We start from the raw sequence: 25,619 nt of genomic DNA, 5'->3' as shown, positions 1-25,619 counted from the left end.
GTTAACACCGCCATCAACATGATGTCCCCCTATTTCTTCCCCCCCCTCGCCCAAGCCCGGCAATTATCTCCATCCATCCCGCTAATCCAGCGAGTGCATGGCAACCGTCCTCCCACGACGTTCACTAGGGACTCGACTTTGCTATCTTGTTAAATTATACCCGTTGCTGGGGATGGAGCAATCGCCCTCCGATGTGAGAGCAATACTGAGGGAAGAGGAAGGGAATCAATCAGTATTTGTAGCGTCACAAGCCAGCTTCACAAGCCCCTCTACCGGCTGCCCTCTCTGCATACATATTTCATAGTGTTAGTCTAAGGTGCACCTCACGGCTCAGCCATGTCCATATATTATGTATAATTGTGTGCGAGATAACCTCTTCTGTAGACTCTCCCGCTCCCGTGCTGTGAGGAAAGGAGAAATAGAAAAATCTCGTTTTTCAAACCCAGAAATCTGGCAAAATGAGTTGTCGGCGACGTGCTCCCTGGGAGGAAACAGGCGGAGGAAAGGAAAAAGAAAAGAAAAAAAAGAACGAACGCATCCAAGAGACGATTTACTCTTGACACATCGATCCCTTCGGCTCCCCGCAGCTCTCTATAACCAGTGGCTCAGTGCGGAGCAACACTTCACAAATAGTCACTTAAGAAACCCGGGGAATTTTATAAGATGCTCCTTGAAAGGTCTGGATTACCAGGAGGAGAACGGTGCCAGCCTTTCCGAGGGGCACGCCGCGCACTGACAAACCACGACAAAGGACAAATATTACTTCTGAAAGGAACGCACGTCGGACACAGCGAGAATTTTAGTCGGGAGGAGAAAGAAGCCTCCACAATGAAACCTCTCCAACTTCTGCCCGTAGTTAATCAATGAGGACACACTGCTGGGACTTCATCCAGGCTCCAATTCAACAATTAAACCATGACAAAATAACCTGAATGTGGTTCCATGTTTCTGTCCCCGCAGAACAGCACCCCTGGGTACAAATGACAGATACGGGTGACCCCGTCAAAGAGAGCTCTGATAATTAAAGAAAGCCAGAGAGGTTATTGCAGAAAGACTACAACAGGCCCGGTCAGGAAATAAAGTCTCAGGCAGCAGACATGAGATGAGGTCACGGAGAAATTGTGGACAGTAGAACAATTTACTCCTAAAAATCAATACAAAAAAAAAAAAATGTGGTGTATTTGCCCAACGTATAGCATCCAGGCTTCGTAGAGGTTAAATATCCCCATTCCCAAGTCCTCTCCTTCTCCATCAACAACTTGTCCTTCATCTCTTCGCAAAACAAATCCCCCATAAATTCCTCAGACAACGGGTTTGGACGCGTTTAGGAAATTTATAAGGAATTTATTATTTCAAAACACTGGAAGGAAGATTGGGGTGAGATGTTCTATGGCTGAGGAACAAGTCAAGCATTCCGGCACAAAAAAATCCTTAACTGCGACAGTCATCTTCTCCTATGCTGTGGCCCTCTCACCTTCTGAGTGTTACCATTAACAACAGCAGCAGAAATGTACACCGATTTACAACAGCTAAGGCCTCGTTCACATTGGGTGCGTTCAGTAACGTATTTCAGTGCGTAATAAAAAAAAAAAAATTGTGATCATTTCAATTTCTACCATGTGATTGAGCTACTATGCTCAGTATAGTAGAGCTCAATTGCATCCAAAAACGCAACAGGACGACGATTGCGCTTGGACCAAAATCGCATCGCAATCGGATAGCACTAATGGAAATTGTTGCTGCCGCTTCCATTAGTTTAATGTACCTTGCATTTTGCGATTGGAATGAAATCGCAAGGTAGTGGTAAAAGGCCCTAAACAAGTTTTTATTCAGCATGTTTTGCATTTTGGATGTAGCAGTTGGCAATAAAGATTTGATTTCATTTGAATTTTTTTTTTTTTTTTTTTGTAAATTAGGGGTAAAAAAAAAAAAAAAAATACATCTCCAAAGTGCATTGCTATGCACTCCTATGCTCTAAAAAAGCGCACCCATTCACTTTCATTGCTGTGTGCTTCACAACGCAATCCACAGATTTGCACGCAACACCACATTTCTCAAACGGACAGTAACAAAGCGCATAGATGTGAGCAGTACCTAGCAAAGCGCACAGCAATGTCACTAGTGTGAACGAGGTCAAAGCTCAACACTGCTCCACTAAACCTGGGACTAGGTGCAAAGCTAACTGGAAATACTCCACAGCCTGTGCCAAGACGAGTAGGTACATGTAGGTGTTGGAAGCGGAAGTCAGGGGGCACCACTGCTGACAGCCCTCAGTTGATGACACACAGCTCAGCCCTCTGTGGTTGCTAAACTCTCCATTATCACGCTAAAACTGGGAATGATGGATGCAGCATGAGGTGGTCCAGATGTTCCGTGGGCTTCCGCCAGTCACTGGAGCAGCTGCCCCACATGACATCCTGATGCCTAATTAATAAACACAGAGATTCAGCTGTGCCCATTCTGAAGGGATTGCGATTTATCTGCATATGTCTTTCAGAACATCTCTTGGAATAAAAAAACAAAATGTTGGAAGGCAGAAACAGAATCCTAAAAGTGATCAGGTGTGACAGGCGTTGTGGGTGTGTGGGTTGGCATCAGCCGAGAATAAAACGGTTTTCCTCTCGTGCAATAATCGCCCAGTCTGTGCGCCTACAGCTGACGGTGAAGACACTAATCACACCTGCAGGATTGTTGCTTCTCTGAAAATTTAATTAACTGTGAGGGCCCGTTTCCACTTGTGCGGTGGGAATCGCCACGGGAAAAATTTGCATGTGGATGCGAATTTCGCATGCAGTTATATGCGAATTTTCATATGATTTCACATGGATGACTATGTATGCGAATTTAACCATGGCAATGCCTGTGTGCTTTTCCATTGTTTCTATGCGAAATCATATGCGAATTCGCATGAAAATTCGCATATTAAAACCGCATGCAAATTTCCTATTAAATACAATAAATACATTGTACGCGATTTGCATAACGGTATGCGAATTCTGATGGCTCTGCCGTGCAGATTTTTTCTGCACAGAAAAAACGCTCAGAAATCCTGACAAGTGGAAACAGCCCATCCACTTGTATTGTCTATGCGAATCTGCATGCAGGAAACGCATGCAGATTCGCTCTAGTGGAAACGGGCCCTGAAATGGAGCGAATAAATTGGCCCACAAAAATACCACAAGTCTTTGAAACACTTCCAGGAAACCCAATAAAAATAAAAAAATAAAAAAGATAAAAAACAAGAGACCAGTCGCTAACGTCACATTAAACATATGTACATCTGCATGCACTTCATATGAAAAAAAAAAAAAAAAAAAAAAAAAAAACACAACATGGGGCAAAATAATATATAATGTGCGCTAAAAATGCAACTACCACTAACATTTGCCTGACATCAAGTTTCATTACAACAGTGCAAGGAGGAGATTAAGGCTACATTTCCCCTGAAGCATTGTATGCAATTTTTCTGAAAATTTAAAAAAAAAAACATTGGTCTTTTACATGTTTCTATGTAAATTTTCTCATGTGGTTTTTCAAAATGGCCCTAATTTACATGTTCTGCCTAGTGACACCATAACATAAGTTCCTTTTTCCGGTAAGAAAACCAGGGCTGTGGAGTCGGTACAAAAATCTTCCGACTCCTCAGTTTATGAAAGCACGACTCCAACTCCAGGTACCCAAAATGGCTCAGACTCCTCGACTCCGACTCCTTAGTCTAATACTTAACAGGGCTGTATACTTTGTACAAAAATCACCTGACTCCGACTCCTCAGTTTATGAAACCACGACTCCGACTCCGGGTGCCCAAAATTGCCTGACTCCCCAACACCAACTCCACAGCCCTGAAGAAAACGCACTTCAAAAAAATCCCACTATATGCGGTTTCTTGCAGGGCTGTGGAGTCGGAGTTGGAGCAATTTTGGGTACCCGGAGTCTGAGATTTTATAAACTGAGTATGAGTCAGGAGTCGGATGTTTTTTGTACAAAATCCACAGCCCTGGTAAGTATTGGACTAAGGAGTCGGAGCCATTTTGGGTACCCGGAGTCAGTGGTTTCATAAAGAGTCAGAAGATTTTTGTACCGACTCCACAACCCTGGTTTCTTGCATTGTATGTGAAAAACCGTATGCGGAATGTGAAAAAAATCCAGCAGGCCATAATTTTCTTTTCTTGCATACAAAAATTTGCATTACATGAAAACAAGCCCATTCACGATCATTCGTTTACATGCCAATGCGAATTTTCATTGCAAAACTTTGCTGTCAAATCGCACAAGCGGAAATGTAGCCATAATAAATAAAATCATAATTGCCATCAGGGCTGTGGAGCTGGTACAAAAATCATCAGTCTCCGACTCCTCAGTTTATGAAGCCACCGACTGACTCCAGGTACCCAAATTGCTCCAACTCCTCAACTCCACAGCCCTTCCAAGGCTATAGAGTGGGTACAAAAATCATTCGACTTCTCAATTTATGAAACCACCGACTCTAGGTACCCAAAAATTGCTCTGACTCCACAGCCCTGCTTACTATGGGCAACAGCTATTTTTGTTTCCTTTTAGGCTGGGTTTAGACAGAACACAAATAAACCCATCATGGCTGTTTTATTCCGCGTTCGAGGGCGATGTTCGACTGATATTCGTGAGCATACGGTCAAACGTCAGGCAAGAAATTTACGACATTACGGCGTTCTATTTGAGAAGGAGGCCATCAGATGCTGTATGCAACGTCGCCCTGACACACAGCCAAACGAACGCCATCGTTGAAGTTCGTTTTGAATGCTCTATTGAAAATCCATAGAGAGATTAGTGGTTGACGTCATCTGGCGTTCTCGCAATGTCACAATTTCCAGGAACAACAAATTTTACGACCCAACTGAACCTATCCTAGGTTTCTCATGTGTCAAGTGTTTTTTTTTAGTGATTATAAGTTTAAGAGCATAACATATTTCTCTAGACATAGCAGGAAGGCGCACAGCCCTCTGGGCTCGGAACAATATCAGGATTGGTGCAAACCAAAATTAACATTTTTTAATACCTCACTTGACACTACGCATCCTAAGAACATTTGTGCTGTAATTTTATGCATACATCAGCATTCACCTCAGCAGGATGTGACAGCAATACAACTCATGAATGACTGGGTTGTAAGTACTAAGTGTAATATACGGACGTTACCATGTAAATATAGTGCACAGTCAGGCCGTGTAACGCTCCATACAACTCAGGCACCTCTGTCATCTGTGCAATCAGATTTACACATGCAATTACAATAATCTGTGCGTTAGAGGCAATAAACTGCACAGGAAGGAGGTCTTTGTGCACATTGTGATCTATATGCTGTCAGGTGATTTGTTGGCAAAGGACTTGAGATATTCAGATGTGAAGATTGCCCATAAGGCTGCCGATTATGACGTCTGGACAATGACATGAAGCAAAAAGGAAAAAAAAAAAAATCACAACCAAAGTCAAATGAACAATAAAAAGGTCACCCAGGCTGAAAATGTCAGACTTTTCTCCATTCTATGTGCACAACTCGGAACCCCGGGGGGTGCAGCCTATGCAGAGATGGCATCATGTATGTATGTCTGTCAGTCAGTTGGACAAAGCAACTTTCAAAGGGTGAACCATCTCCTGTCAAATAATGATCCATTAACACCGTCATAGCAGCTTATCTACAATAACAAAAATTGCAACCAGTCCAAAGATCTACAAAATGTTGCAAAAAAAAAAAAAAAACCACACACTAATCAGAAAGGAACATTTAACCGGCAATCAGTTTTACATACATGTAGAGATAATTATGCAATGCAACAACATACGTCTCTGTGCTCCAGAGGTTTACACATTTGTGGGCATGTGAAGAACATCAAGAGCCTGCACAGACAAGCCAGCAATAAAGTGGGAAATCCAGAGCATGGGGTACACACTTGACATTTCCGCACACAGATCAGCATTAAGAGAAACACAGCACAGGCGAGGGGACGAGAGCTGCAAAATATGACAGTGAGACAGCGGAAGGTGTCACTAGACCTCTGAGATAAGTGAACGGTGCAGAGATCACTGCGGACATCTACACGCCACACTTACATGTATGATCCCATGTTCCTATACCAGACCCCAAGCAGGGGATGCATAAACCACAGGACACTGTCACACACAGACTCATCACAAAGTGTATTTCACTGCTGGGACACTCTGCACACTGCAGGATCCATCAGCTCCTATTCATCCATGCACCCTGGGGGTCTCTTATCTCTCTCTCTCTGAGGGGGAAAGGGGGGTTCTCTTCTCCCAACCACACAAGGGACAAATTCCTAATGACTCCATGGATCTGCACCAAGCCCACCGCACCCCATCTTCAAAGGAGACATAAGTCCATGAAAACAGTCCAACACGTCCTTGCTTTGTAGTCCAGCCATACTCAGATGCAAAGCTACTCCGCAGTCCTTAGCAAAATGTCCTCCTGCAGCCCCTCGAACACTTTCCGTCCTGCAACCGTACAGATAAATGCAATAGCGGGGGGGGTCTCCACATAAAGCTGGTCCCCCTCACCGAGCACCCCAATACCCAGCCTGAGCTTCTGAAGACCAGAATGAATCAGTCATCTGTCAATCTGCAACCCCCTTATTGAGGGACTCCCAATATATGTGCTCTGAAGAATGGAAGCCCCCACATGTGCATACTGCTAAATGTGTACCCCCTCCCCCAATAAAAGCATTGCCCCCTTTTCCTCACATCTAAGGACAAGCTGATCATTGAGCACCCCCCCCCCTTTACATGTACTTCATATATTTACAGCCCCCTCCCCTCATAACTACCCCCCACTACAGTGTGCATTAGAACAGCAGTACCCTCACTATTGTGCAGCCCTCCAGGTACACCATACCCCCCTCCCCCAAAGTGTGTATATTCCCCAAGTACTGCAGTTCCCCCATAACTGGATCACCTATTATCCAGTATGTGTGCACCCAATAACAGTGCCCCCTTATCACTATACAACTCCCCTTGCCATTACATGAAAGCACCACTCTGTGCAGTGCAAAGCTTTGCAGCCCTTTCTCCATGCAATCTCCGCACAGCACCCCCTCTTCCATACAGGCACATCCATGCCTGCACCCCCCACACACAATCCAGCCTCCCCCAGCCCCAGTGTGACTCACTGGTAGTTGGAGCTGTTCCAGTGCACGGCGTGCCGGTTGCCGGTGGTCCCAGGCAGCAGAGAGAGCAGAGGGAGCAGCACAGATATCAGAGCCATCCTGCACCGAGCAGCGCACTGCCACCAACTCCGCGGGAGCGCGCCGCTCGCACCCCCAGCCTGTTCCGCCTACTCGCCTCCGAGACACGCCCAGCCAGCACCGCCCAGCACAGGAGCGCAATCTCTACACAGCGGCGGCGGGAGCGAGCAGGGATTCAGTCAGGCGCCTCAGACTGCGCTCGGCGCTGGGGATAGCCAATCATTAGCACTTTCCGCTAAACGGCGCAGGCAGAAGCCAATCAGGTGAGAGCGCCCAGAGAAGCGCGGGAAGCAGTGTAGTACAGGAGTCGCCCGACTGTTGTGACAGGAATGGGGGCATTTATCGAGGAGGGTGACACTTCTTCAGAAATTACAGGTACAGTGTACAACTTTCACCACCTCACACTGAGCATAAATAACTACCAAAAACGGTGCAAAATTGAAAAAATTCCCAAAATGGAAGACTTCCCTCTCTCATACCGAAAAGTGTGCAATAATGGAAGAAAACCCTCTCCTATACTATAAACTGCACAGAAATGGCTGAATGCCCTCTCTCACACCTTACATTGTGCTAAAATAAAAGCATGTCCTCTCCTAGTCCGGAAACTGCACAACATTGGTGGAAAACCCTTCCCATACCATAAACTAAATATGAAAGAATGCCCCTTCCCAGTCCCAAACAAAGCACAACAATGGAAGAAATTCTCTTTTATACCATAGACTGCACAGAAATGGCACAATGCCCACTTCCATAACATAAACTGCCCAACAATGGTGGAATGCCTTATCCTAGTCCATAAACTGTGCAACAATGGTGGAATGCCTTCTCCTAGTCTATAAATGGTGCAACAATGGTGGAATGCCCTCTCCCAGTCCATAAACTGCAACAATGGTGGAATGCCCTCTTCTAGTCCATAAACTGCAACAATGGTGGAATGCCGTCTCCTAGTTCTTAAACTGCAACAATGGTGGAATGCCCTCTCCTAGTCCATAAACTGCGCTGCAATGGTGGAATGCCCTCTCCCAGTCCATAAACTGCGCAACAATGGGGGAATGCCCTCTCCTAGTCCATAAACTGCGCAGCAATGGTGGAATGCCCTCTCCTAGTCCATAAACTGTGCTACAATGGTGGAATGCCCTCTCCCAGTTCATAAACTGAGCAATAATGATGGAATGCCCTCTCCTAGTCCATAAACTGTGCTACAATGGTGGAATGCCCTCTCCCAGTCCATAAACTGCGCAACAATGGTGGAATGCCCTCTCCCAGTCCATAAACTGAGCAATAATGATGGAATGCCCTCTCCTAGTCCATAAACTGTGCAACAATGGTGGACTGCCCTTTCCCAGCTCATACACTACACAGCAATGGTGGAATGCCCTCTCCTAGTCCATAAACTGTGCTACAATGGTGGAATGCCCTCTCCTAGGCCTTAAACTGTGCAACAATGGTGGAATGCCCTCTCCTAGTCTATAAACTGCGCAACAATGGTGGAATGCCCTCTCCTAGTCTATAATATGTGCAACAATGGTGGAATGCCCTCTCCTAGTCTATAAACTGTGCAACAATGGTAGAATGCCCTATTCTAGTCCATAAACTGCGCAACAATGGTAGAATACCACTCGTAGTCCATAAACTGCGCAATAATGGTGGAATGTCCTCTCCTAGTCCATAAACTGCACAGCAATGGTGGAATGCCCTCTCCCAGTCCATAAACTGCGCAATAATGGTGGAATGTCCTCTCCCAGTCCATAAACTGAGCAATAATGATGGAATGCCCTCTCCTAGTCCATAAACTGTGCAATAATGGTTCAATCCCTCTCCCAGCTCATACACTACACAGCAATGGTGGAATGCCCTCTCCTAGTCCATAAACTGTGCTACAATGGTGGAATGCCCTCTCCTAGGCCTTAAACTGTGCAACAATGGTGAAATGCCCTCTCGTAGTCTATAAACTGCGCAACAATGGTGGAATTCCCTCTCCTAGTCTATAAAATGCGCAATAATAGTGGAATGTCCTCTCCTAGTCCATAAACTGCACAGCAATGGTGGAATGCCCTCTCCCAGTCCATAAACTGCGCAACAATGGTGGAATGCCCTCTCCCAGTCCATAAACTGAGCAATAATGATGGAATGCCCTCTCTTAGTCCATACACTGCACAGCAATGGTGGAATGCCCTCTCCTAGTCCATAAACTGTTCTACAATGGTGGAATGCCCTCTCCCAGTCCATAAACTGCGCAACAATGGTGGAATGCCCTCTCCCAGTCCATAAACTGAGCAATAATGATGGAATGCCCTCTCCTAGTCCATACACTGCACAGCAATGGTGGAATGCCCTCTCCTAGTCCATAAACTGTGCTACAATGGTGGAATTCCCTCTCCTAGTCCATAAACTGTGCAACAATGGTGGAATGCCATCCATTGCGATTGGGCATCTCAGGACCTGTGGGTTTGAGGGAGAGCAGGAGCCTGATGGTGCAGTATCGTTAATATGGTTAAGTGCTTGTATTTGTGAGATCATACACTCACAATGTTGGGTTGCTATCCTGCAACCACCAAATGCGCATGCACAGAAAAAACCTCTGCTCGGTATCCCGGGTCCTTCCGGAGCTGGGCGGTCGCTCTCCTTCTTTATTCCTCTCTATCTGCTTGGATCGTACATTTGGGGGAATTGTCACCTCACAGGAAGGAAGGTGTGCTACTGTACTGGAAAAAGATTTTTGAGGAGGCGCCCTGGGAATATAGTAAGATATATGTATATATATACAGTATATGTGAGTGGCTTACCTCTGTTCTAGACTCAAAAGAGGTTCTTTATTAAAAATAGATAGGTATAAGTGTAGACAATGCGTTTCACGGGTCTCTGCCCGCTTCCTCAGGTCAATAACACACCTTTTTGATAGCAGTGGTCTGCGTGGACACCTGTCACAGAACCTCTTTTGAGTCTAGAACAGAGGTCCACTTACAATACAGTGGGTGGCATTGCAGGAAGTGACGACAGTGGAACGCACGCTGGAACGTGGAAAAGGTGAGTCATCCCCGCCCGCTGCCTCTTACTAATAGTGTCGGCTGCTGCTCAACTTCAGCTAGAGGGAGAGCGCAGATGGGGGACCTGGCGAGGGAGGGGGTCCAACCCCCCTCCCCGCCGCAAACTTAAGCTGGAGGGGGAGCTCATATGGGGGACCCAGGTGAGGGAGGGGGGTCCGACCCTCTCCCCGCCGCAAACTTAAGCTGGAGGGGGAGCGCACATGGGGGACCCAGGTGAGAGAGGGGGGGTCCGACCCCCCTTCCTGCCGCTCTGCCCAATACCCCCTTCCTGCCCGCTACCCCCTGATGCGACATATGCTACGCCGCGGGTCAGCTTGTATTACATACCTTGCTGTCGGTTCCTCTCAGAAGCTCACCATTTTCTTCTTACAATGATTCCTTCCAGTTCTGACAAGATTTTGTCAGAACTGAAATATATCAGTTATAAAGTATATCACTTGCTGTCAGTTATAACTGAAAGGACAGCTGTTGTGCAAGGTAATGTCCATTTTTTCCTATGGCTCAAGTGGTTAACATTTAATGGAATGATGACCCCGAAGCTGTTACAGAGTCATCAACATTATTTAAATTTCGGACGGTGAATTATTTCAATCACGGTGGACAAACGGTGCGGTAGAGGAGAAAGAGATTAATGAGCAGGCTATGCAGAAGGTAAGCATGAGGTGTGTATGTTTATTTTGACTTTTAATTCTCAGTTCAGGTTTGCTTTAAGAAAAACCCCACCATTGCTCAACCCTAAAAAAAACAAAAACGGGCACCTAACCTTAAAGTGCACCTGAGGCATAATATATATATATATATATATATATATATATATATATATATATATATATATATATATATATATATATATATATATATATACATATTCCTGGGCCTTTTACCAGCTCCCTCCAGGCTGTTCACTCCCTGGCCATCCACCTCCTAAGCCTGGATGTTCCACAATTTGCCCTGGAAAGTCCTCCATTCAGCACAGTTTGACCACATGTGCTCCTTCCGCTAGGAATGTTCTGCACCTGCGCAGTAGTACTGCGCAGGTGCAGAATGCGACGGGCGCAAGCGCAGAATGCCGCAGACCGGAGGACTTTCGGGGCGAATTGACACTGATGTAGGTGAAGGAGGAAGGCGAGTGAGCGATCAGCTTGGAAAGGGCTGGAGGAAGCCCCAGGTATGTATTATTTTTTTAAATCCCCCCATCTCAGGTTTACTTTAAAAGACCCCCCAGCGATTCCTAACCTTAAAGCGTACCTGAGCCGGAGCTCGTATACACAACACATACTTACCTAAATAGAGGGAAGCCTCAGGATCCTATTGAGGCTTCACTCCCTGCTGTGTTGTCCCCCTCGATGAGCGCAGCCCCCCAGAAGATTAGCGACAGTGTATGGTGGCTAAACCTTACGGGGCCGCGCACCTCTTCTTCCTGGCGCGGGGCCGCGCAATAGCCGACTCCGCCCACATGCGCAGTTAACTGGAGCTGCGGGCTCCATGGTACTGCGCATGCGCGGTTGTGCTTGCCTGCATCAGGAAGAAGAAGTCTTGTAAATGGACAAGCACTTAGAGGCTCCATATCTCCGCTTCCTGTAGATATCTGACCAATCTCTGCTAGAAGTATTCTGTAGAGCTTGAGCTGGCGCAGTCTTTGAGATATATGCTCTTAGTGCATCATAAAATGGCAAAAGAGCCGTAATGTTTCAAAACAAACAGCTTCTTTATCAAGAAGGTTCATCTTGAAGTACTCTTACAGGATTGGAGCATTGGGCTGAAGCAGTGGTAATGCACCGACCGGAAGGACATGCCAGTGCAGAAGTCCCCCCCCCCCCCCCCTCCCAATAACAGTTTGTGAGTGCACCTCTTTTATCTATGCAGTAACATAAATCTGAATATTACTTTAGCAGCCTTTAAGGATGGAACCTTTTGATGTGTGGTTTTCACTGAGCCTAACCTCTCATTACTCATTTTACACCGTATACTCAGTTTTTATTACTCAGGTATGCTTTCAATTATACTTTCACTGAGCTAGCTGAAGCAACACATAACATGAGATGAACACGTGTATGTACAGTCCCAATCCTACATAGAACCCTGTGTTTCCTTTTTCTCACTATGAAGTCCAGTACACACACACAACTTTAATTGCCCAGTGATTGGCCAATTTTACCACTTTCATGTAGTTTGAAAGCTTACCTACACAATCCAGAAGTGGTAAAAATTGAGCAATCACGATTGGATGTGTGCAATCACCTTGCAGGGAACCTGAAGCGAGAAGTATATGTAATCTGCCATATTTATTTCTTTTTAAACCATACCAGTTGCCTGGCAGTCCTGCTGATCTCTTTGGCTGCAGTATTGTCTGAATCACAAACCTGAAACAAGCATGCAGATGTTCAGATTTGTCTCAGAAACACCTGATCTGCTGCATGCTTGTTCGGGGTCTATGGCTAAAAGTATGAGAGGCAGAGGATCAGCAGGACTGCCAGGCAACATTTTTAAAATGAACTAAATATGGCAGTCTCCTTATCCCTTTCACTTCAGGTTCACTTTAAAGGTGGCCACACACAATACTATAAAACGATTAAATGTTATGGCACTAAAAAAAAACGATCCGTTGTACAGAAAGATTGAAAGTTTGTTTTTGTATTCGAGTGAGAAATCTGTTCAAAGATAGCATTTTTTTTTATTCTACTGATGATAAAAGTGCAAGTCCATGCATCTTAAATTAACATACATTTTGTATCAGCTCAAAACCTTTAGCATCTGATTAGCCATTTTTAACTACAGGTAGTCCCACGACTTCTAAACAAACTGCCAAAGTCACCGGGGAACAGAGGTGGCACAGAGGGGAACACTGAAGGAACAAGGGGACAGAGGTGGCACAGAGGGGAACACTGAAGGAACAAGGGGACAGAGGTGGCACAGAGGGGAACACTGAAGGAACAAGGTGACAGAGGTGGCACAGAGGGGAACACTGAAGGAACAAGGGGACAGAGGTGGCACAGAGGGGAACACTGAAGGAACAAGGGGACAGAGGTGGCACAGAGGGGAACACTGAAGAAACAAGGGGACAGAGGTGGCACAGAGGGGAACACTGAAGAAACAAGGGGACAGAGGTGGCACAGAGGGGAACACTGAAGGAACAAGGGGACAGAGGTGGCACAGAGGGGAACACTGAAGGAACAAGGTGACAGAGGTGGCACAGAGGGGAACACTGAAGAAACAAGGGGACAGAGGTGGCACAGAGGGGAACACTGAAGGAACAAGGGGACAGAGGTGGCACAGAGGGGAACACTGAAGGAACAAGGGGACAGAGGTGGCACAGAGGGGAACACTGAAGGAACAAGGGGACAGAGGTGACACAGAGGGGAACACTGAAGGAACAAGGTGACAGAGGTGACACAGAGGGGAACACTGAAGGAACAAGGTGACAGAGGTGACACAGAGGGGAACACTGAAGGAACAAGGTGACAGAGGTGGCACAGAGGGGAACACTGAAGGAACAAGGGGACAGAGGTGGCACAGAGGGGAACACTGAAGGAACAAGGGGACAGAGGTGACACAGAGGGGAACACTGAAGGAACAAGGTGACAGAGGTGGCACAGAGGGGAACACTGAAGGAACAAGGGGACAGAGGTGACACAGAGGGGAACACTGAAGGAACAAGGTGACAGAGGTGGCACAGAGAGGAACACTGAAGGAACAAGGGGACAGAGGTGGCACAGAGGGGAACACTGAAGAGACAAGGGGACAGAGGTGGCACAGAGGGGAACACTGAAGGAACAAGGGGACAGAGGTGGCACAGAGGGGAACACTGAAGGAACAAGGGGACAGAGGTGACACAGAGGGGAACACTGAAGGAACAAGGTGACAGAGGTGGCACAGAGAGGAACACTGAAGGAACAAGGGGACAGAGGTGGCACAGAGGGGAACACTGAAGAGACAAGGGGACAGAGGTGGCACAGAGGGGAACACTGAAGGAACAAGGGGACAGAGGTGGCACAGAGGGGAACACTGAAGGAACAAGGGGACAGAGGTGACACAGAGGGGAACACTGAAGGAACAAGGTGACAGAGGTGACACAGAGGGGAACACTGAAGGAACAAGGGGACAGAGGTGGCACAGAGGGGAACACTGAAGGAACAAGGGGACAGAGGTGGCACAGAGGGGAACACTGAAGGAACAAGGGGACAGAGGTGGCACAGAGGGGAACACTGAAAGAACAAGGGGACAGAGGTGGCACAGAGGGGAACACTGAAGAAACAAGGTGACAGAGGTGGCACAGAGGGGAACACTGAAGGAACAAGGTGACAGAGGTGACACAGAGGGGAACACTGAAGGAACAAGGGGACAGAGGTGGCACAGAGAGGAACACTGAAGGAACAAGGTGACAGAGGTGGCACAGAGGGGAACACTGAAGAAACAAGGTGACAGAGGTGACACAGAGGGGAACACTGAAGGAACAAGGGGACAGAGGTGGCACAGAGGGGAACACTGAAGGAACAAGGGGACAGAGGTGGCACAGAGCGGAACACTGAAGGAACAAGGGGACAGAGGTGGCACAGAGGGGAACACTGAAGGAACAAGGGGACAGAGGTGGCACAGAGGGGAACACTGAAGGAACAAGGGGACAGAGGTGGCACAGAGGGGAACACTGAAGGAACAAGGGGACAGAGGTGGCACAGAGGGGAACACTGAAGGAACAAGGGGACAGAGGTGGCACAGAGGGGAACACTGAAGAAACAAGGGAACAGAGGTGGCACAGAGGGGAACACTGAAGGAACAAGGGGACAGAGGTGGCACAGAGGGGAACACTGAAGGAACAAGGGGACAGAGGTGGCACAGAGGGGAACACTGAAGAAACAAGGGAACAGAGGTGGCACAGAGGGGAACACTGAAGGAACAAGGGGACAGAGGTGGCACAGAGGGGAACACTGAAGAAACAAGGGGACAGAGGTGGCACAGAGGGGAACACTGAAGGAACAAGGGGACAGAGGTGGCACAGAGGGGAACACTGAAGAAACAAGGGAACAGAGGTGGCACAGAGGGGAACACTGAAGGAACAAGGGGACAGAGGTGGCACAGAGGGGAACACTGAAGAAACAAGGGGACAGAGGTGGCACAGAGGGGAACACTGAAGGAACAAGGGGACAGAGGTGGCACAGAGGGGAACACTGAAGAAACAAGGGAACAGAGGTGGCACAGAGGGGAACACTGAAGGAACAAGGGGACAGAGGTGACACACAGTGGGGGGGACAAAAGAGGTACAGGGGACAGAGATGTCACAGTGTTTCCACTTATGGACAGATTTTTGTTAGGAATGAACCTACAGTCCCTATTTCAACCTGCTGAGCGGTCTGGACGAGCTCAGCTCGTCCAGTACCGCCGGAGCCTGCCGCTCAGGCCCTGCTGGGCCGATTTGGCTCAAATAAAAAGCAGCACACACAGCCGGCACTTTGCCAGCCGCGTGTACTGCCTGATCGCCGCCGCTCTGCGGCGATCCGCCGCGAGCAGCGGCGAAAGAGGGTCCCCCCAGCCGCCTGAGCCCAGCGTAGCCGGAACAAAAAGTTCCGGCCAGCGCTAAGGGCTGGATCGGAGGCGGCTGACGTCAAGACGTCGGCTGACGTCGATGACGTCACTCCGCTCGTCGCTATGGCGACGATGTAAGCAAAACAAGGAAGGCTGCTCATTGCGGCCTTCCTTGTTTATTCTGGGCGCCGGAGGCGATCGGAAGAACGCCTCCGGAGCGCCCTCTAGTGGGCTTTCATGCAGCCAACTTTCAGTTGGCTGCATGAAATAGTTTTTTTTTTATTAAAAAAAAACCCTGCCGCAGCCTGCCTGGCGATCTTAATAGAACGCCAGGGTGGTTAACTGGGACTACCTGTACTACCCAATAGTATTGTAGATCTGTGTTGTACAACACATGTGAAATTAGGAAAAGAAAATGTTTTCATTAACTTTCTCACTTTCCTGAATAGTTTAAGTAACTTTCCTCTCTTCTCCACCCTCTGTTTCCCCGTCTCTCTCCTTAACACCCTTCTGTAACCTCACACATGGCTGTTTGTTATGTCACCCACAGCTCCAGGCCAGAGATAAAATACATCTCACTTGTTTTGCCATGTATTATCCTTTGTGAGTTAACATTTATGAGGCATCTACCTCACAAGTCAGTTGTTTTAGTTTTCCATGCTGTAACAGCCTTAGTGAATTGACATTTAAAGAGGCTCTGTAACGACATACACTCAAATGTGTTAAATTATTTAGGATACTCACTTTTATGGTAATTTTCCTGGTTTCAGCATCACAAACACTTCCTATATGTATATATTGCTCCAAAAGAAGCCCCCATTCTCCAGGATATGAAAGGTCCAAAAAGCTTTTATTTTGCGATAGCAGATACAGTGATTAAAATGGCTAACGTTCTGGACTGTGCATCCTTAATTACAGCCATCATTAGCTATGATTAAAGGAGTTATCAGGCAAAAAAAAAAATGAGTTTCACTTACCTGGGGCTTCTCCCAGCCCCATGCAGCCATCCTGTGCCCTCGTAGTCACTCACTGCTGCTCCAGTCCCCTGCCGCCAGCTAGTTTTGTTTTTGCCGACCTTGGGGTTGGCGGGCTGCATTGCGTACATTTTTACGCATTCCCGCTGGTGCAGGAACATTAATACATACATTTTTACGCGTTAGTGGTTTAATGCGTACATTTTTAGCCGATTCCCTAAAGATTTCATGCTGAAATCGGACGGGAATTGGCCTGTAGTGTATGGGCAGAATCGACAAAAAACTAATTTATCTGTAATCAGATTCGATTAGAGATAAATTTGTCTCCATACATAGCTACGGTGGCATAGTGGTTAGTGCTCTTGCCTTGCATCACTGGGTCCCCGGTTCAAATCCCAGCCAGGTCAACATCTCCAAGGAGTTTGTATGTTCTCCCCGTGTCTGCGTGGGGTTCCTCCGGACACTCTGGTTTCCTCCCACATCCCAAAAACATACAGATAAGTTAATTGTCTTCCCCCTAAATTGGCCCTAGACTACGATACATGCACTACACAATACATACATAGACCTATGTCTATGATAGGAATTAGATTGTGAGCCCTTCAGAGGGACAGATTAGTGACAAGAGAATATACTCTACAGCGCTGCGGAAGATGTTGGCTCTATATAAATACTAAATAATGTATGGATACCTTTAGAAACAGAAAATATGTAAAATTGGTTTAAGTAACCAAGCTGCCATAAGTAAAGGCATTTTCCTCTGTGTCAGGACATGCTGCAATCCAGAGCAAATACCGGTCAATTTAGCGGGCAAACAGGCCAATACAAACCCGTTGATTAAGATAAAGGACCGGTAGCCGGCTCTTGCCTTTGTTTCTCCGGCATCTCGGCTGTTGCAATTTCTATACAAAGGGGCAGGTTTTGGCCCTTTTATTTCAGAAGCTGATTTGGAATTCAGAGACTGCGCAAATAATTGGTCATTTCATGTAGTGATGGGATTGTGTCGGACGGTCTATTCCGCTGGAGGACGCGTGTCAGGTTTTATATCACCGGGGTCAGGCCGGAAATAGATATTGCTCATTGCATTTGGGGAATGTAAGTTATTGGAGGCGAATACATACTGAAAAGCGATATTGGTTGGCTCATCCAGCAAGCAACTAATGTGTACTTGTTTATAGGTGGGGAGGGCGAGTAGTGATTGCCGCTGGGGAGGGCGAGTAGTGACTGCCGCTTGTTTCACAGCAGAAGAGATTTCCGCTGGTTATTTAGACAGAGAATGGCTACTGCTTGTTTTATTTATGAGGTGTTGGTATGTTTATTTTGCAAGGTGATAGGCGTCACTCCTCATTCACCCTGCTCAGAAATGTTTGCTTTTCTACAAATGCTCTCAGCTAAGCGGATGGCCATGGATTTACAATCAGGAATGTTGGCAGTAATAGAGTTGCAAAGCAGAAGCCTGTTCGGTTTGTATAAATCAGGTAGGATGGGCTCACACTGTGCTGGAGAGTGGCAGCCTATCTGTACAGTACGGATAGGGTAACCACTATGGCGGTGTCGGCTGCGGGTCAGGTCAACTGGGGGCCACGATTGGCAAACGTCTAAAGGTAGCTATATACCTACAGCGCCATGGAATATGTTGGTGCTTTATAAATTAATAATAGTGGCGATGGTCAGATCCAATCAAGAGACATCTCTCTCTGATCGAATCTGATTAGAGAGAGATCTGTCGGCTGCCCATAAACCGCAGGCCGATTCCCAATCGATTCCATGCTGAAATCTATCAGGAATTGGCCTTGTGACGCCGCATTTGCTGCTTCGCCGGCCCAATGCTGTCCTTCCTAATGTCAAATGTACCCCCCTGGTGCCTGCTGCACTGTACTTTACCTGTCTAGTGTGCACATGGTTGCCGGAGTAACGTGGGCATGTGAGTGATGTCACCCACATGTACGCCGGTAACCATGCGGGGTGTGTGTGTGGACGGAGAATGGATACCAACAGGTAAAGTGTAGTGCACCGGGGGGCACCGTTAACATTGGGACAGCGCCAGGGGTTTCACTGTGTTCGTCGCTTGTTCAGATATTGCTCACAGTTACTGTAGTGCACCCGAGCGTCCACGACAGCCTGACATCTTGCATCAATACATGTGACTTAATTTTGGTCCGAAATTGGTTGCATCATGTCGGCACCAATTTTCATCCGATTCGATAAAAAGTATTGAATTGGATGGTCGATCGGCTGCCAAGTCAATAGATATGACAGGGTCATATGCATAGAGCCGCCTTCACGCACGCCCCTCTCACAGTGACGTACACCCAGCTAGACAGGAAGTACATCACTGGGATTCCCAGGGATACCCATCATATTCCCGTCTTTCCACACGTGCGCCGCAGCGCTGGAGCCAACTTTGGGTATGTGTCACCCATTAACTTACATTACTCCCCCTGCGGAAGTTGGCCAGTAAGACGCTGTTGTCTTTGCAGTGACGATCCAGAAGCTTCCGGGGGTGACGCGGTAAGTGTGCTAGGTCCTATCGCCTTGCATTGCCGTTGCGTTGCCCTACGGGAAATAGGATAACACACCGCAGTGGCGTAGCTAGAAATTATAGGGCCCCACAGCAAAATTTTCAATGGGGCCCTCAGGACTAGGCACTCTTGAGCAATGCCACCTGCCCCTATAGGATATGAGTCTATTGGCCAGTTTACATTCCCATGCAATGTACACTGTGTATAGTCCTTGAGCTAAGAGATGCCTTTGGCCTCAATTCACTAAGCTTATCTCCTGTCTTTAATAACGTTTCTCTAGTTATCACCATGGTGACGAGGCATGTAGTATTCAGGAAACATTTTACCTCAGGCAAACCTAAAGTTAACTCTTCTGTCTTTAAGCTAACTCTTCAATCCTTAATCCTACTCTGTAACAACAAAAACCTCCCCTGGGGGGTACTCACCTCGGGTGGGGGAAGCCTCCGGATCCTAATGAGGCTTCCCACGCCGTCCTCTGTCCCACGGGGGTCTCGCTGCAGCCCTCAGAACAGCCGGCGACAGAGCCGACTGTAGCTTCAATTTTTACCTTTGCTGGCTCCAGCGGGGGCGCTGTGGCTGCTTTCGGCACAGAAATAGATGGAAATACCCGATCTCCGTCGGGTCCGCTCTACTGCGCAGGCGCCGGAAACTTGCGCCTGCGCAGTAGAGCAGACCTGACGGCGATCGGGTATTTCCGCCTACTTCGGAGCCGACAGCCGTCAGAGCGCCTGCGCAGGAGCCGGGAAGGTAAATATTGACGTCACCGCTGCACGGAGGGCTGCAGCGAGACCCCCGAGGGATGGAGGACGGCGTGGGAAGCCTCATTAGGATCCGGAGGCTTCCCCCACCCGAGGTGAGTACCCCCCCAGGGGACGTTTTTTCGTTACAGTTCCTCTTTAAAATAACTCCAGAATTCTAAATTTAAAGACAGGCTGTTAATTAACTGCGTGTGAAAATAACTACAGAGGAGGTAACTTAACTACAGAGGAGGTATCTTAAGGAATGATAGATATGATAACTCTCACTGTGTGGAGGTAAGTTTTCTCTTGCCTTATTATCTCCAGCATGATCTTAGTGAATTGATGCCAAAGTCAGAGGGTGGAGAAACAAAGGAAAATTAATAGTGAGCACATCAAGTACAACCTGGGCCCCCTTCTGCTGCAGGTCCCCACAGCAGATGCTTTTGCTATTGCTACGCCCCCGACGCAACGGCCACTTGCAGTGCAAGTGTAAAAGAGGCCTGACTGAAAGGCCAAGCACTTACCAAATGCTAGCAAGTACTGTCATTTTTTATTTTAATTTTTTTACAGCTGTGAAAGAGTTGCGTAACTCTTGCACAGGCTTTAAGTGAGGACTGCAACTCTGCACCTTTTATACCGGTGTCGTGCTATCGGTGCATTTTATCATTGTAGTGAAAACAGTAATACGCAGCGCATGATAAATGTGGGAGAGACCGCGCAGTGTCCACAGAGTATACATCTAAAGCATGTTCGGCTTTGTCTCTCAGCAAGTGGGGAAATGTTGACCAATTTATTCGAGTCAAGAGATATCGGCGATTTTATTGAGAGAACAACTGGTTGGTTTATTCCGTAAGGTGCAAGTCTTCATAGTGCCATTAATCAGCCGAACAGATATGGGCCAGACCATTGAAGCGTGAACGGGTAATGGTTTATGCTCTATGCAAGAGAGGTATCTGCTGGGTTATTGAGTAACCGCTACAACAAACACACAGCCCCCGTGTACGCGGGGAACCTTCCAGGATAAAGAGAGCATTGTCGACATTTAAATGAGGCGGTAGACCCTGGCAGCGAACGAAAAGCGGCTTGGAAATGCACCTCGCAAGGAATCAAGAAGACTGCGCAAGGGGAGCGAAGCGTGCATCTTTCAGGAGAAAACACGATTAAAACCGCGTCTATTTATATGCTGATGAGAATCGCTCTCACGCTGAGCTGGAATATTGTACGTTACAGGTGACTCAAAGAGTTTTGTCTCCCGACTCATAATGGGGATGGTAAGGTCAGAAAGCAGAGACAATCCTGAAAATTACTCGTCTCGTGTGAGAGCGCTGTTCCCAAAATATCCAAACGGCAATGCGCAGAGTTTGCTAATGTCCTACACCATGCATTACTGTAATGAAATTAAGGCAGATAAGAGGAAGAAACGCTGCGTAACGTGTGGTCTCATCGCGGCCGGGAAAACTGATTCTATGCGATGACTGTTCCCGTGCCTTCCATAACCAAATGACTGAAAATCTGGTGACAAAGAGCTGGAAGGGTGAGCGATGCACCCTAAGAAAAAAAACACAGAGACAACAGGAGCCGGAATGATGCAATACTTCACAAAGTGTATCAAAATTAGGCAAAATGAATAGTCGCAAAGGGAGGTTGCAAAAGGGGGCACCCAACCACTGGAAGCAGGTGGAGATGCACAAACGTGACTCCACTCGGGTGCCCAAAAAGGGTGATGATGGTTGCGCTCTTGAAAAACAGCAGTAAGGTCCTGACATGTGGCATCACGTGCCACATGCTGACCAGACTTAGCCCTTACAAGGTGGGAGACATACACAAAGTGTGTGTGTGGGGGGGGGGGGGGGGGAGGGGGCACTCAGGAGTGTATAAAACAGGGCTCTGGAGTTGGAGTCGAGGAGTCGGAGCAATTTTGGGTACCAGGAGTTGGAGTCGGAGTCGGTGATTTCATAAACTGGGGTGTCGGAGTCGGATGATTTTGCACAAAATCCACAGCCCTGGTAAGTATTAGACTAAGGAGTCGGAGTCTGAGCCATTTTGGGTACCCGGAGTTGGAGTCGGAGTTGGTGGTTTCATAAACGTCGGAGTTGGAGTCGGAAGATTTTTGTACGAACTCCACAGCCCTGGTATAAAACTGTGTTAAAACAAATAAAAGAGAAAAAGGGGGAGGTGGCTTACCTCAATAACGACGAATTCATATATATACCTTTAATATAATAAGCACAGGCAACGTGTTTTGTGGGTCTCTGTCCACTTCCTCAGGCCAAATAAAGTGCTGAAGAGTTTCAAAAGCCAGGTGTAGAGTGCCTCTCACCTGGCTATTCCTTCGACGCTTTATTTGGCATGAGGAAGTGGACAGAGAATCATAAAATGTGTTTCCTGTGCTTATTAAAAAAAATCATTATATTTATATATATATATGAATTTGTCATTATTGGTGTGAGTCACCTCCCCTTTTTCTCTTTTAATTGTTTTTAACTCAGGTTTATAAACTCCTGAGCACCTCTTACCCCCTTTGTGGTGAGTTGACAGATCATCATAGCCAAATTTATACGTCTCCTGCCCAAGGTCAACTTTCTGGTGGTCCTCCTACCATGTGCAACAGCGAGACAGGTAGTTACAATGCCCATTCGGAACCTGCGCTGCATTGGATTTGGGCACTGCCATAGGTTGTAATGTTAATTACAGATATAGGGCGCTGTGTAGGGTAATTTGTGAGCCGGCAATAGCCAGAGGCCAAAATATGATTAAATCACTTCAATTCCGTCAGGGCTGTGGAGTCGAGGAATCAGATACATTTTTGGGTACCTGGAGTCGGAGTGCGTGGTTTCATAAACTGAGGAGTTGGATGATTTTTGTACCGACTCCACATTAGGTAATCAGTAGCGGAATATACTTGTTATATTCCTTCAGGTCTTTGTGGTGTTTCCGAAGATCGGTAAAGCAGCCAGCAGTGCAGGTGATGGAATTTGAAATGAGCTTCCCACCAGCCCGCCTTTCCAGTCGTCATATTTGCTATCTACTGTCACAATCCTGCATGCAGCCTTGTCATTTGCAGACCTCTGACCTAAAACATAGATAATCTGAATGTGACACAACTTTCCGGTTGTGTTTTCAGCACGTGGTCCGCCCCTTTTTGCCACATTTGGACCATGGATGTGGCAACTGCACAAGTAATAGTAAGACGAGCTGTGTTCTGTCTGGTGCAAAAGTTGAGAATGCAAGGACTGGGGAAGAGTCTGTGTGCATGGATAGGGAACTGGCTAATGGACAGAAAACAAAGAGTTGTGGTCAATGGATCATACTCAAAATGGGAGACTGTTAGCAGTGGGGTCCCACAGGGCTCTGTACTGGGTCCAGTGCTCTTCAATTTATTTATTAATGACCTAGTAGATGCAGTAGTGAGCAATGTTGCTATTTGTGCAGATGATACAAAATTGTGCAGAATCATTAACTCTCAGGAAGATAGTGTCATATTGCAACAGGATCTGGATAGGATGACTATATGAGCACATACATGGCAGATGAAATTCAATGTTGAAAAATGTAAAGTCATGCATTGTGGTCTTACCAATGGTCTAGCACCATACAAAATAAATGGGATACAGTTGGGGACATCAAACTTGGAGAAGGACTTAGGAGTACTCATCGACAACAAGTTAAATAATCATATTAAATGCCAAGCCACTGAAGCTAAAGCTAATACAATTTTGGGATGCATTAAAAGGGAAATAAAAACTTGAGATGCTAGCATAATATTGCCCCTGTATAACTCTCTAGTAAGACCACATCAGGAATATGGAAATCAGTTCTGGGCACCACATTACAGGAAGGATATTGCAGTTTTACAGCAGGTGCAGAGACGAACAGCAAAATTGATACATGAGATGGAAGGGCTCGCTTACCAAGAAAGGTTAGATAAACTGGGTTTATTTAGTCTAGAGAAAAGACGCCTTAGAGGGGATCTAATTAACATGTATAAATACATCAGAGGGCAATATAATAGCTTGGTGGATGAGCTTTTTGTCCCTAGGCCTTCTCAAAGGACTAGAGGACATGATCTGCGCATGGAGGAAAAACGTTTTAGCCATTTATTTAGGAAAGGGTTCTTTACAGTAAGAGTGATTAATATGTGGAATGCATTGCCACAGGAAGTAGTTATGGCAAATTCTATACCTGCTTTTAAAGGGGGCTTAGATGCTTTCCTTTCCTTGAAAGACATCCATGGCTACAATTACTAGGTAATGCCCAGTGATGTTGATCCAGTGATTTTATCTGATTGCCATCTGGAGTCAGGAAGGATTTTTTTCCCTTTTGGGGTTAATTGGACCATGCCTTGTAAGGGTATTTCGCCTTCCTCTGGATCAACAGGGATATGTGAGGGAGCAGGCTGGTGTACTTTGTTCTCTGGATGAACTACAGTAGATAGTCTTTTTTCAACCCAAATAACTATGCAACTGTGTTGGAAAACGGTGACATGGAGGCTGTCTGTGGACCACACACTGTGAGGACAGCACATTGGGAGGAGCCACCTGAGCCCATACATAAAACTATATGCTGTTTTACGAATAATTTTATGTCAGTGCAATACCTTTTTATACTATTAAATGGTTTTCCAGCATTACGCTATGAGAGGTTTTGATTTGAAGTTATCACATTGGCCATGAATGGGGTATTGAATCAGAATCATTTATTTCGCCAAGCATGACTGGGTCATGCCAGGAATTGGGTTTGGCACTGTACACATGGCTCAAGAAGCAGACATAGATAGATAGTAGACAACAACAGGAGCAGCAGTTTACATTAGACAAAAGACAAGACAAATAACATTTATATTGCGCTTTTCTCCTGGCGGACTCAAAGCGCCAGAGCTGCAGCCACTAGGACGCGCTCTATTGGCAGTAGCAGTGTTAGGGAGACTTGCCTAAGGTCTCCTACTAAGAGTTCCAAAATGCGACATTGAAATGGCCGATCAATTAGTCTTGTGGGCCGGTTGACTGGATGGCAGCGACAAGCCTGGGCCACAGCTCGTTGTCGGGGGAGGGGGGATACTCTGATGGGAGTATATGGATGGAATTTAAGAGGCTGACGGCCGAGGGAAAGAAAGAGTTCCTATGTCTGGTGGTCTTTGTGGAGATGGCCTGAAGCCTCCGGCCTGATGGAAGCAGACTGAAGTAGCGGTGGCCAGGCTGTGAGGGGTTGTTGGCAATCCTCAGCGCCTTAGATCACAGTCTTTTGTTGTGTAGGAGGGCAAGTGAGGGGAGGCGTCTCCCAATGATCTTCTCCGCCTCCCTGACGAAGGTGGAATAGGAAGTGGATTGCAACTGATTGCGGAGGTCGGGGTTGACCTGGAAATATCCCCAAAGCGCTAATAGACCCTGGTGGTCATCACATCTGGTGAGTGGCTTCTGATTAGCTGTGGTGGAAGTGTACTGTGATATGCAAGAAAAGAGACCTTCAAACATAAGCAGAGGAGAAAAGGACTTCATGTTGTGGAATTTGTGGGACTTTATTGCTATTACATATGAATTTGAGTGGCGCCTGTACTATTTATTGAACTACCACCTGTGATTAT

The 25,619-nt window shown here is 46.8% G+C and overlaps 1 protein-coding gene and 1 long non-coding RNA gene across 2 annotated transcripts in view; one reads left to right on the top strand and one right to left on the bottom strand.

Annotated features, from left to right (window-relative positions):
* Window positions 1-7,310, bottom strand: part of EFNA3 (ephrin A3) — a 169,036-nt gene extending 161,726 nt beyond the window's left edge. The window contains exon 1 of the mRNA XM_068252521.1: window positions 7,161-7,310. Within this exon, the coding sequence (XP_068108622.1) occupies window positions 7,161-7,255 (95 nt within the window). The 5' untranslated portion in view covers window positions 7,256-7,310. The remainder of the gene's footprint in view (window positions 1-7,160) is intronic.
* Window positions 7,311-7,506: 196 nt separating this feature from the next.
* Window positions 7,507-25,619, top strand: part of LOC137531555 (uncharacterized) — a 181,170-nt gene continuing 163,057 nt past the window's right edge. The window contains exon 1 of the long non-coding RNA XR_011023670.1: window positions 7,507-7,610. This is a non-coding gene — a long non-coding RNA (uncharacterized lncRNA). The remainder of the gene's footprint in view (window positions 7,611-25,619) is intronic.

This window comes from Hyperolius riggenbachi, chromosome 9 (genome assembly GCF_040937935.1).
Source record: "Hyperolius riggenbachi isolate aHypRig1 chromosome 9, aHypRig1.pri, whole genome shotgun sequence".
NCBI classification, from domain to species: Eukaryota; Metazoa; Chordata; class Amphibia; order Anura; family Hyperoliidae; genus Hyperolius; species Hyperolius riggenbachi.
Note: the sequence above shows the minus strand (reverse complement) of the source record. Positions and strands in the feature narration are given on the sequence as shown.